Here is a 13,383-nt window from a genome sequence, read left to right as displayed (position 1 = left end):
GCCAAGATATCATTTTACAAAAAGAAACTTAATTTGCATTAAATTAAATTCTCATTAATTACGCTACGCTTTACCTATTTTTAAAGAAAATAGAATATAATTAAAATAAGCTAAAACTTAAAAAAACGTCTATGGTTTTTATGTTTCTTCCCAAGCATTAGTGGTATTTGCAATTTTTTTAGGTTGGTAATACTGACATGTTGACTAGAAAAGTACGTTTTATTAGACATTCGTACATCGGTTTCGAACATTCGAAATTCTATCATTCATCACCATTCTTCATTCTATCTGAAATATTTTATTTACATAATTAATATGTCTTCTGGTGACGAGAGCAGACCTTCATCACCAAGTTTATTACAAAATATACACCGTGCCAAGAGAATTAAGTTCTCAGTTGAACCTGTGAAAGTGACCTGTGTGTGTGAAGGAGTGAAAACAGAAATGATATCAAAGCAAACACAGGTAACGACTGAGGATATTGCAACCTCAAATATGAACCAGCGCAGTATATGGGACAAAGACGAATTAAAATGTGAAGTTTCACATTTACCTAATGTGGGTTTCGAAGAAGAGCCAAAGGACCCACGCAATAAGGCATTCGCAAGATTGGTCGCACATGAATTAGATAGTGTACCAGCGGAGAAGCGTTCGGTAACTTACACCAATATAATTAATATTATACGTAAAGTACGACACCAAAAAGACTTAGATGACATTAGTTTACCGAGCTACCAGGATTCCGATTAAGAAATAATAAATGATTGAAAAGGTTATAAGTTAGATTATTGTCTAATTAATAAATATCCCAAAATAAATCATAAAATCTGTAAATTCGTTCATTTATTTATTTCAAATACTTTTCAGACGTGGCTTAATTCTTTCTTAACCCTGTGCTCTACATAAATTATATCTTAAAAACATTTTCGGAGGGATCATATAGCTTGACGAATACTATAGGAACTATATACCGAATTACCGAAACAAAACTGAAAAGTCGAGTTCTCTGCACACATATATGGGTAATTTGCACGAAATTCCGAAATTCGGCTATTTTAAAATGACAAAAAATATTAAAATATTTGATATTTATTTTAGGTGAATTTGATAGTACTAATGTTACTAGAATTTATTTATGTAGTAGTCCCAAAAATTATCGCGTTGTATGAAAGTTATGAGGACATTAAAAAAAATAAAAGTGAGGGAATGACAATTAAGGTGAGGGAATGATTATTATAGAGTACAAGTCATGAAGCTTTTTATTGAATGAAATTTTTTTCTTAAACAATAAGTAAGATTAATGAGTAATTCTAGCAAGTCACAAAATCATTGCAGCATTTTGGCATAACTTTAATTTAAACTTATTTTTATTTATTATGGCACTTAATTAAGGGTTTTAATTAAATAACAATGACAACAAAATCCTTGCTAACTTAAACATTCCTCTAACAGCATTTTTAACAACAGAAAAACTTCTTATTTTAAACTTTAAATAAAATAAATGTTTAGTATCACAAACAAAATTTATAACTTAACTGGCTTTTTAACATCATTTGACGAATGTCCATCATCATAAGATTTTTTACGTGTTTTTGATTCAGAGGACTTTGGTTTTTCAATGCAACGTTTTGAAGATTTGTAATATCCCATGTGAAAATGTTTACATTTTTCTGAACATTCATAACATGAAAGACTTCTAAATTCCAAGACATCATTACTGAACACAAATTGACGCATTTTCTGGGTTCCACGAAATGCAGCAATGATGGTTGAATGTTTGACTAAGTCTTCTATCTTCGCGATATTAGCAGTGGTAACTTCAAAAAGCTTTATTGAAGAACATCTCGCCAACAAAATTTCTTTAAGAGATTTCAAATTTACGATGTCCTTGCCTTCAGCAACCGCTTTATCCGCTGTTCTTTTTAATGTGCCACCTACACCATCAGGAGCAACTTTACCATGGCCTGGTTCTGAATGAAATGTCGCACCCGGAAACAAATCATTTATATGATGATATACTAGGTGAAACATGAACTTGTTCTTGTACTGGTTGACAGGACTATCACTTAAGCACCTATTACACTACCCAATTTTTAGGGACCCTAACCCTAACTAAGGGTAGTGTAATAAGAGTTAGAAAGTAAGGATCCCTAACTAGGGCGACCGGACGAGCTCGGCAGCCTTGCTCCCTGACCGCCCTTACGATCGAGTAGTGTAATAATACTTAGGGCAGTTAGGGAACTCAGTCGTCGCGCAGCTAGCGTGGAGTGCGCATGTGCGCGGGTGATTCGACTCGTGCGACTCCGGCCGCCATTTTGATTAAACGCCATGTGTTCGAATAAAGAAAAAGAAGTTTTATTAAACATTATAGAGATGTATAAAGATATGCCGTATCTTTGGAGAAAAGACCACAGTGATTATATGAACAAAGACGTTAGAGCCGAGGGATTCAAAGTTTTGCTGGAAATCTATAAACATTTCGATGAAAAAGCAACAATTAAAACTATAAAAAAAAAAATAGAAAATATGCGCACAAATTATGCCAAAGAATTGAAAAAGGTATGTGTTTTTTATGGGACTATTAATACCACGTGTATGGCTTTTATTATTAAATTAATAATTCCCTAATTTGGATTTTAGTATTTATAGGTAGTACCTATGTGTTTTGTCTATCAATCAATATTTATTTTAGGTGTTGACATCAAAACATACAGGCGCTGGAGCAGATGAAGTTCATGTACCATCTCTGTGGTATTTTAATGCATTTAGTTTTTTGGGAAACAGAACGGAATCATGTCGTACTGTCACCGACTCCTTAGAAGATGAGGCAAGTAAAACAACTAAACTACTTTAGAATTTAATTTATTCGGCATCATTAACTTGGCACTACATTTATCATTCTATCTTGAAAATCGACTCTGCCTTCCGAAATGAAGTAGCTCGTGAATTTGTTTCGTATGATAGTCGCCTCATTGTTCCTTTGGTTATTGTATCTGTGTTGTAATGAAGTAAAACCATCTGATGTTGACCTCCAATCCCCTTGTTCAAATGTACCAGTTGCAGTGTTTTCTCGGTCAACATTGTTCTGGGATATATAATTTGTTCCCTGTTTCCTTAAATAATTGTGCAAAGCACAACACGCCATTACTATAGCGTCGGTGGTATCTAGGTCTGTATTAAGAGGTCTTCGCAATACCCGAAATCTTGATGATAAAATTCCAAACGCGTTTTCTACAACTCGCCTGGCTCTAGATAATCGATAATTAAAGATGCGTTGTTCATAAGTTATGTTGTGAAAGGGAAACGGCTTCATTAAATTTTTATTTAATGCAAAAGCGTGATAGACCTAGGAATACATATGGTACAACTACATCTTCAGTGCCTGGTAGTGCTGAAGGTAATGGCAGTTTTAAATCATTATTATTCATCTTTTGATAAAATCGAGTGCCGTTTAAAATCGATGCATCTGCGACGGACCCGTTAGTGCCTGTATTCATGTACAGAAACTCATAGTCTGCGTTCACAACAGCAAAAAGCACAATGCTGAAGAACCCTTTATAGTTATAAAACAGGGAGCCACTTTTAGGGGGTTTTTCGATTGCAATATGTTTACCATCACATGCTCCGACACAGTTACTGAAATTCCACTTCTGCGCAAACTGTTCTGCTGTTTCTTTCCATTCGGTTTCAGTAGTAGGCATCTGGAAAATAATAATAATAAAGGAGATAATAATAAATACATATTTTTATTTACAGAATGTATTATCAGATGACGATAATGCCAGCGTAGCAACGTCAAGCAACAGTAAAAAAAGAAAAAGAAAGGAATCGCTAATAGAAAAACAAGGACAATTTATTAACACAGCAGAAAAACTCTTCGAAAACTTGTCGCAAAAAGACGAACAGTGGGAAGTGTTTGGAAGATCTATAGCATATCAAATGAAAGATTTAAATGAAAATCAGTTGGTGATTTGTCAAAAACTTATATCAGATACCATATTTTGTGCTAAACTCTGTAAGCTAAATGAAAATTCATACATTGTTGTAACGGAACGTTACATGAATAATCATGTTTTGTTTCTACAAATTATAAATTGAACTACCTACATATTGTTCATATTATAGTTGGCAGCGGTGGGTATATTTATTAAATTCTAACTAATACATAAAACAAAACATAGAAAAAAAAATATATAATAATAATAATATTAAAATAAATAAAATCAATTATAACTGTGCAAAACTTAATTAATAAAAATAAAATAACAACATGAAAATGAATGCATTGTTCTTTGTTTACGCGTGTTTTGGAACGCGCCGAATGAACCGAACGAACCAAGAATGAGTTCGATTGAGGGAGATGGGACATACTGGCCAGTCGCTCCTAGGCTGATGCGAGCGTGTTACCTCTGACCACTTTCCGTCCTGTCAAGCGTCCTAGCAGACACGGCCGTTAAATTCAAATTTAAAAAAAAATAAAGTTGAGAGTGTTCAAGTTGAATACTTGCACTTAATATTGTTGTGAAGATCCCGAATTAGGGTGTTTTTCTTCCGGCTTTAAGGAGCCAGCAGCATCCTCGCGTTCGGGCCTGCCTACCAACCGAGGTCATCCGAGGAGCCCGCTTCCGGCAACACCAGTCGCACGTGCGCGCCATCTCCATCACCGGTGAAGTCACCGTACAGCTCAGCACTGAACCTCGGCCTACTTCCATCTCCGGCCAGCGGCGGAATCCCGCCACAACTACAGGGGGGTACCTATCCCTGCAGAGGTGACTACAGACAAAGTTGTAATCCACGACCCATAAATCTTCGTGTGCCTCCGGCTGTGTTTTTTTTTTATATAATATAAATTTTGAAGGTACACACCCGTTTTATTTTTTATTAATCACCTACCTAGGTGGGAATAAACGGGTGGAGGTTACACTGGCGCCCAATTACGTGGTTTTGTCTGTTCTCGCTTCTGTAGTTAGTAGTTAGTTATTGTACGGTGAGTGGGTAATTTTATTTTTTTTATTTTGTAAAACGCTTTGTGTGTTTGTTTGCATCAACTGGAGTGAAGTCTTATAATCTCATCATTTCCGTTATTTTAGTATATTGTGTTAACGTTAAAAAAAAACAAAAAAAAAAAAAAAACTCATATACAGGGTGTTTTTTTTATACAGGCTGTTCAATTTTTTTTATAATATTGCTATCAGCCGTGGTAAAATTTGAATCGTGCTGTTTTTTTTCCAATTCTTTGCATAACCTTCACACCAGTTGCAAAAATTGTTTTGTCTGCTTTTGTTCGCAATTTTTTGTTTCTTTCTTTCTGTTACTTCTTACTTACACAGCGTTCTGTTAAAGTAGATTATAACGGAACGGAGTATTTTTTTTTCTTTCCATAAAATTTTGTGTGCTATTTACAACTTTCTCCCATTTTGATTTTTTTTTTTACCCGTATTTAAAATGGCATACCCTATTAAGTTTCTATCATTACAAAAGTCGGAATTAGAATACGAGGTAGCCGTACGAGGTGAAACCCCAGCTAATACTGTGGCGGATCTTAGACGGCAGATCTGTAAGCTCAGCCAAGTTTTTTTGTCTGAGGATATTTTGTGTTCCCACCTTGACCCTCTTGATGACCTAAATAGTTGTCTGGAAATTTTAAATAAAATTAAGTCTAGCCTTGAGGTGGATACCAAGGACAAGAATATTTTGGGGAGAATCGAAAATCTTTTCCATCATCTTTATCATAGACTGAACAGGATAAGTAGGGATGATAAATTCTTGGACGTGCATACGGAATGTACAAGTATGTTTAAAGAATATTATGGAGCTTTAACATCTTTAAAAGCGAAAAGTATAGACCCCCTCATTACTACCATCCCGCATTCTGATCCGCAAGTTACAACTGAGAGATTAAACATTTCAGTGACTTGCGAAGGAAATGTTAAAAATTGCGAATTAGCGAAACTAAAATATGACGGCAAGTCTTGCGTACGTGCTTTTATTCAGCGAGTCAGCGAATTTAGTGTAGCTCGTAATATTTCGAATTCAAAATTACTATCATTCGCTACGGAAATCTTTGTGGACGATGCACTTCATTGGTTTAGAAGCGTAAAGCAACAGGTTTCTTCTTGGGATGAACTTATTGTCCTTCTGCAACAGGACTTCGACAGAGCGGATTACGATTACCTTCTGCTGTCTGAGATTCGATCTAGGACTCAGGGAGCAAAGGAAAACATTACCATCTACCTATCGATTATTTCAGGAATGTTTTCACGCTTGTCGAGATCTTTTGCAGAGGAGGATAAGTTAGAAATAATATTGCACAACATTAGACCGTGTTACGCGAGCACTCTGGCCTCGGCATCTCAGATCACATCGATTGACCAGTTAAGAAGTCTTTGTAGGAACTACGAAAACGTGCAATCACGCATGGCACAGTTTCGCGAACCTGCCGCTCCTACTTCTGACACGTTAGCACCTGAGTTCGCATACAAACAAAGAACCGATATAGCTAACAAACAAAACTATAATATTAACAATAAGTTTGGGAACAACAAAACAAATGCAGAAAATAATAATAAACAAAATTTAAATAACAGTGTAAATGAAAAATATTTACATGCCCTAAATACTAGTGATTCCATCCCCGGGGCAAAATTGCCGTATTGTCCTAGATGCCGTAATAATTCGCATAGCCTGAGGGATTGTCAGAATAAAGAAATTATGTGTTTTAAGTGTGGTCACAAAGGTATCAAGAAACCAGATTGCCCCAATTGTAACAAAGCTCAAAAACCAAAAAACTAAGTATGCAGAATTGTCTCGACTCAGCCTCGTTAGCAGGTCGCTTTAATAAAGAGGATTGGGAAAATTGGTTGAAAACAATTAAATTGTTCTTCAACAGTTACAAAATGTCTTCAATTCTGCATACTAAGCCTTTGGGCGATTTGCGACCATATCTGAATATTAAAATTAACGATATTACAGCGTCCGGCCTCCTGGATTCCGGGTCAGCTATTACAATATTAGGAAATAATTCTCATAACACCCTAGTCAGTCGTGGCCTTAAGCTATGTACTGATGATACACCTTCGATAGTAGCTGCAGGTGGTCAGATACTTAAGAGTACTGGCTATATAAATGTGCCAGTGCATTTAGAGGACCAATTTCATATAATTAAGTCATACGTAGTTCCAGAAGTTCAATCATCGCTTATTTTAGGTATTGACTTCTGGCGCGCCTTTCAATTGTGTCCGAAATATTTGGGTTCCGTAGATTTGTCAAATAATTCATTAGTAGATTTAAATAGTAATAATCACCAAACTTTCATACAGTCTTATGATAGCTTAGATGAGTCTCAACGCTCTATTGCTGATAACGTTGTTGAGCAATTTAGGGACGTTTCATTTGAGGTTAAAGGCTTAGGCCGTACACACCTTTTATCCCATCGCATCGATACTGGCGATTCTCCTCCGGTCCGACAAAGATATTATAGGCTCTCACCTGAGAAGCAGAAGATCCTTGTCGAACAGGTGGACGAGATGTTGAAACTAGATGTGGTGGAGTACTGCGAAAGCGCGTGGCAGTCTCCGGTACTCCTCGTTACTAAAAAGAATGGACAGCCTCGTTTTTGTCTAGATAGCAGAAAGTTAAATTCAATAACAAAACGAGATGCTTATAACCTGCCATACATTGCCGAGATTTTGGATAATCTGCGCGACGCCCGTTTTCTTTCTAGTCTGGATTTATCCAAAGCCTTCTGGCAAATTCCGATTGCAGAGGAGGATAGAGATAAGACGGCTTTCTACGTTCCAGGTCGAGGAACTCTTCGATTTAAAACCACGGCTTTTGGTTTGACAAATGCTCCCGCTACGCAACAGCGTCTTGTAGATATGCTACTAGGTAACATAGATCATCGCATATTTGCTTATCTAGATGATATTATTATTGTTAGTAATAGTTTTGAGGAGCATGTGTCCCTCCTACTTCGCGTTTTAGACAAATTACGTAAAGCGGGCCTTACTGTAAACTTGAGTAAGTGTGAGTTCTTTCGAAGTCAACTTAAGTATTTAGGTTACGTAGTTGATGCGAATGGGCTGCGAACCGATCCAGAAAAGGTTGAAGCTATCCTTAACTACCCTACCCCTAGTAATCGCAAGGAGCTGAAGCGATTTCTGGGCACGGCAACTTGGTATCGTAGGTTCGTTCCCAGTTTTAGTACAATTGCAGGGCCGCTCAACAAGCTGACTTCAAACAAAAAGAACACTCCACCTTTCAAGTGGACTGATGAGGCGGAAATCGCTTTTAAAAAACTAAAAGAATGCTTAGTTTCTGCACCTGTTCTTTCTTGCCCCGATTACAATCTTCCTTTTGAGGTGCATACGGATGCAAGTAACTATGGGATGGGCGGTATGCTCACGCAATCTGTAAACGGAAAGGAGCACCCTATAGCTTACATGAGCAAATCATTAACGGCGGCAGAAAAGAACTATAGCATAACGGAGCGGGAGACGCTGGCTGTTCTTGTGGCATTGGAGCATTGGCGATGCTATTTGGAAAATGGGAAGAAGTTCACCGTGTACACAGATCATAGTGCGTTAAAGTGGTTTCTTTCTCTTAATAATCCTACGGGAAGGCTCGCACGTTGGGGTGTGCGTTTATCTTCATTTAATTTTGATATAAAGCACCGTCGGGGTGTCGACAACGTCATTCCCGATGCGTTGTCAAGAGCAGTACCTGTTGCTGCTATGGTCACTTCTAATTCATCCGCGACTTCCAGTGATGCTTGGTATACTAACATTTATAATAACTGTGTCACGAAACCTGAGAATTTTCCCAATTATCAAATTAAGGATGGCACTCTCTTCCGCCTTAGTAAGAATAAATGCTTGCTTACTAATGAATTTTCTTGGAAGGAAGTTGTTCCCTCCGAGTACAGGGAAAAGGTGATTGCGGATAATCACGACGAACCAACCGCAGGTCATTTGGGCATTTTTAAAACCTACAGGCGCGTTGCTCTTAGTTATTACTGGCCGGGTATGCATCGAGATATAGCGAAATACGTTGGTTCTTGCAACACTTGTTTACAGTACAAAACTCAAAACCATGCTACTCTAGGTGAAATGGGACGTCCTAAGCAATGCTCGCGCCCGTACCAAATGATTTCTGTCGACTTAATGGGACCACTTCCTGTCACACGAAAACAAAATAGCTACATACTAGTAGTGACCTGCTGTTTTTCCAAATTTTGTCATATTTTTCCAATTAAAAAAGCTACTTCTCAGATTATTGTTAAACTTATGGAAGAACACATATTCCTTGTTCACGGTGTTCCTCAAAGTATTTTCCTGGATAATGGTACCCAATTTATTAGCGGACACACTCAAGACTTGTTTAAGAAGTATAAAATACCGAACGTATTCTTTTCACCCAAATATACCCCCCAAGTTAACACCGTGGAGCGGTACAATAAAACGATAATCACCTGCATTTCCACTTTCGTGGACGGTGATCATCGAACATGGGACTTATTTATTCCAAAAGTACAATTTGCAATAAATAATTCGGTTAACGAAGCCACCGGATTTACACCTTCATTTCTAGTTTTTGGACGAGAAATAGTTTTATGTGGTGCGCATTATACAGATACAGACTTGGGTGACGAGGTTTTGTTTCTTCCTCGCGATGTATACGCGGAGAACCTTGGATGCCTAAGTTCAATCTTTGATCAAGTCCAAAAATCCTTGCATCACGCACATGTCAAAAATACATCATATTATAATTTAAGACGTAAAGCTTTCGAATTTAATATTGGTGATGTAGTATACAAACGTGCTTACGTCCTGAGCGATAAGGATAAGCACTTTAGCAAGAAATTAGCTCCCAAATACATTAAGTGCCGGGTCATTCAAAAGCTATCACCACTAGTGTATGTTTTGGAGGATATGTCTGGTAAAAATTTAGGGTCTTGGCATATTAAGGACTTAAAAATTCCTACCTACAAATGAATGTGATCTTTGTTACGTTTCCCCTTACACTATTAAACGATATTAAGACCTGTTACCAAAGTCAATGACGAATATATTAGTCGTTTGATTTTTTTTGTATGTTAGGACACGTCGCACAATTTTAATATTGTGTGTTGTTTATTATGACTGGTTTTGAGAGATGAGGGAATGATTGAAGTGAATGTATGAATAAAAGGATATCGTAACGAGTTTATCATGCGGATTTTATTCTTAAAATAAAATCCTTATGAGGGACCGGGGGTAATGTAACGGAACGTTACATGAATAATCATGTTTTGTTTCTACAAATTATAAATTGAACTACCTACATATTGTTCATATTATAGTTGGCAGCGGTGGGTATATTTATTAAATTCTAACTAATACATAAAACAAAACATAGAAAAAAAATATATAATAATAATAATATTAAAATAAATAAAATCAATTATAACTGTGCAAAACTTAATTAATAAAAATAAAATAACAACATGAAAATGAATGCATTGTTCTTTGTTTACGCGTGTTTTGGAACGCGCCGAATGAACCGAACGAACCAAGAATGAGTTCGATTGAGGGAGATGGGACATACTGGCCAGTCGCTCCTAGGCTGATGCGAGCGTGTTACCTCTGACCACTTTCCGTCCTGTCAAGCGTCCTAGCAGACACGGCCGTTAAATTCAAATTTAAAAAAAAATAAAGTTGAGAGTGTTCAAGTTGAATACTTGCACTTAATATTGTTGTGAAGATCCCGAATTAGGGTTTTTTTCTTCCGGCTTTAAGGAGCCAGCAGCATCCTCGCGTTCGGGCCTGCCTACCAACCGAGGTCATCCGAGGAGCCCGCTTCCGGCAACACCAGTCGCACGTGCGCGCCATCTCCATCACCGGTGAAGTCACCGTACAGCTCAGCACTGAACCTCGGCCTACTTCCATCTCCGGCCAGCGGCGGAATCCCGCCACAACTACAGGGGGGTACCTATCCCTGCAGAGGTGACTACAGACAAAGTTGTAATCCACGACCCATAAATCTTCGTGTGCCTCCGGCTGTGTTTTTTTTTTATATAATATAAATTTTGAAGGTACACACCCGTTTTATTTTTTATTAATCACCTACCTAGGTGGGAATAAACGGGTGGAGGTTACATTGTAAACCCATCAAACGAACCCACATTTCAGCCACATAATTTTTATTCACCTTCGCCATCATCCTCACATTCATCATCGTCTACGTTTTTTAACTCAAACTATCCAGTTCGCCAACAACTGCAAACTTCAATACAATCGAAACTTTATCGGCAACCGGTACCATCGCCGTCTCACCAAAAGTCACCGTACTATAATCATCCTTCACCATCTACACCAAATGATCAGTCGCACTTCACACATCATCATCAATCGCCAATTTATCCACCGGTACCATCGCCGTCTCACCAAAAATCAACGTACTATAATCATCCTTCACCATCTACACCAAATGATCAGTCGCACTTCGCACATCAACAAGTACAATTTGAGGTTGACAATGCTGATGAATTTTCACAAATTGTTACCGAAGATTTATCACAAACGTATTTATCACTGCCCAATGTGACAGAAGGTTCTGCAGGAGAATTAAAAGATTTTTTGATAATCAATCCTAAAACATAAATTAATATTTTTAAGAATTAAAATGTGACAATCCACAAGAAAAGGTACCTTATGGACGATAGGCTGTTAGGACATTTTTTATTAACGTTAGTAAGGAAATGTCGGGGAAACGTCATAAGCGCCGTCCCATAAGGTACCTTTTCCTATGGACTGTCACAAATGTTTACCTAACTACTAAAACAAATATTCAAAATAAATGATTGTTTTTCTTACCTCTATGTAGTTTTTTAAGCATTTGTAAATAGCCCGACATGTTTCGGGGATAATTCTGGATAAAAGCGGCTGGGAAATTAAGCACGTATATTTCAAATCTTGGTAAGTGTTTCCTGAAGCTAGAAATCTTAATGTGACTACCAGTCTTTGCCTAGCACTTACACTCTGTCTTAAAATTGTGTCTTCTTTTTTTATATAGGGAGTTACTAAATTTAATAAGTATTCAAACTCCTCCTCTCCCATTCTTAAATAATTTTTAAAGTCCACTGGTTCCAGAGCACTGAGAATCCTCATATTGGAGTGCTTTTCTCTTAATTTCAAGTATTGCTTGACCCAGATCCTTTTCCTCTTCTTTTTTTCTTCTATAATATTCAAAGATGCAACTGCCAAAGCCACCGCAATCATTGTTTTTTTAATGGTTTAGATAAAACTGGTGCCATGATACCCCGCGTCTCTAACGAATGTCCTCGACAATACGTCTCTATCCGCGCGCGTTCAAATGCATACTGTACACAGAGAATGAGGGAGCCGGTATTCAGTGCAGTGTAATAAATCGACGCCCTTGCAAGTGGCCAGGCCTTCCTAACTACCAGGCTCTGAATACCGTGTAGTGTAATAACCGTTTTAGCATGTGTATTCTGTGAATGTTTGGATTGTAACTTATAAGCCACTCAAAAACTGGTAATAAGTGTGCCCATACTGCCATTCAGTGGCGTGCACAGAGATTTTAGTCAGGGTAGGCAAAAAGAAACGGCCAAGTGCGATTCTGATTCACGACTCTCACAGTTGGTACAAAATGTAAAAAAAGGTTACCCATCAAATTCACGACCGTAACAAATGATGCTTAACCTCGATTTCTCGGTGATCTATGAAACTGTTTACTCTCTAAATAACTATCAACGTTCATGCCTACAGCCGAAAGACAGACGGACAGAAGGCCAGCCGGATTTAAAATGTTGTGCGGTAAACTTTGTAGTTATATACCTAGTGTACCTAGCCAATGTATTTGAATATTAAACTTTTACAGCTATCTTTTCGTCACATCATTTATCATTGAATCGCAGGTAGTCAATAACGTTTACATTTCTTTAAACTTTTTTCTATTGACAACATACCTATCGTAATATTGTAACCACGTACGTAAACACGAAAATAACCTTTCCGTTGAACAAAGTAGGTACCAAGCGGGAAACCAATAAATCGTGTTAAAAGGTACTAAATAGATATATTTCTGTATTTTTTTGTAAATAAGTTTAGATAAGTGAAATAATCTAAGTATAGTTTACAATAAATGGATAGGGAAACAGAACAAGCGATTTCTCTGTATCTACGAGCAACTCGTTAGATTTAAATCATTATGTTTTCTACGTATTGTTTTGAACGATTGACTCACCTTTCTTAATTTATGAGATGTCTTGCGTAGAATTATATTGTTTTATATTAAATTTACGATTAACTGTACCTTTCGTTTGTATCAAATTCAAAAAAGGCGTACTGCGGCCTTTCGCGATCACTTGTTTTTTGTCACCGA

At 37.3% G+C, this 13,383-nt stretch overlaps 1 protein-coding gene across 1 annotated transcript; it reads left to right on the top strand.

Moving 5' to 3' along the window:
* Nucleotides 1-315: 315 nt before the first annotated feature.
* Nucleotides 316-12,619, top strand: LOC113508707. The gene is made up of 3 exons (XM_026891792.1): nucleotides 316-654; nucleotides 3,568-4,038; nucleotides 11,136-12,619. The coding sequence occupies exons 1-3, from the start codon at nucleotides 316-318 to the stop codon at nucleotides 11,637-11,639; spliced, it is 1,314 nt and encodes a 437-aa protein (XP_026747593.1). The 3' UTR covers nucleotides 11,640-12,619.
* The last annotated feature ends 764 nt before the right edge of the window (nucleotides 12,620-13,383 follow it).

This window comes from Trichoplusia ni, chromosome 3, assembly GCF_003590095.1.
Source record: "Trichoplusia ni isolate ovarian cell line Hi5 chromosome 3, tn1, whole genome shotgun sequence".
NCBI classification, from domain to species: domain Eukaryota; kingdom Metazoa; phylum Arthropoda; class Insecta; order Lepidoptera; family Noctuidae; genus Trichoplusia; species Trichoplusia ni.
The sequence above is the reverse complement of the archived record's forward strand: the minus strand, read 5'-3'. Positions and strand labels throughout refer to the sequence as shown.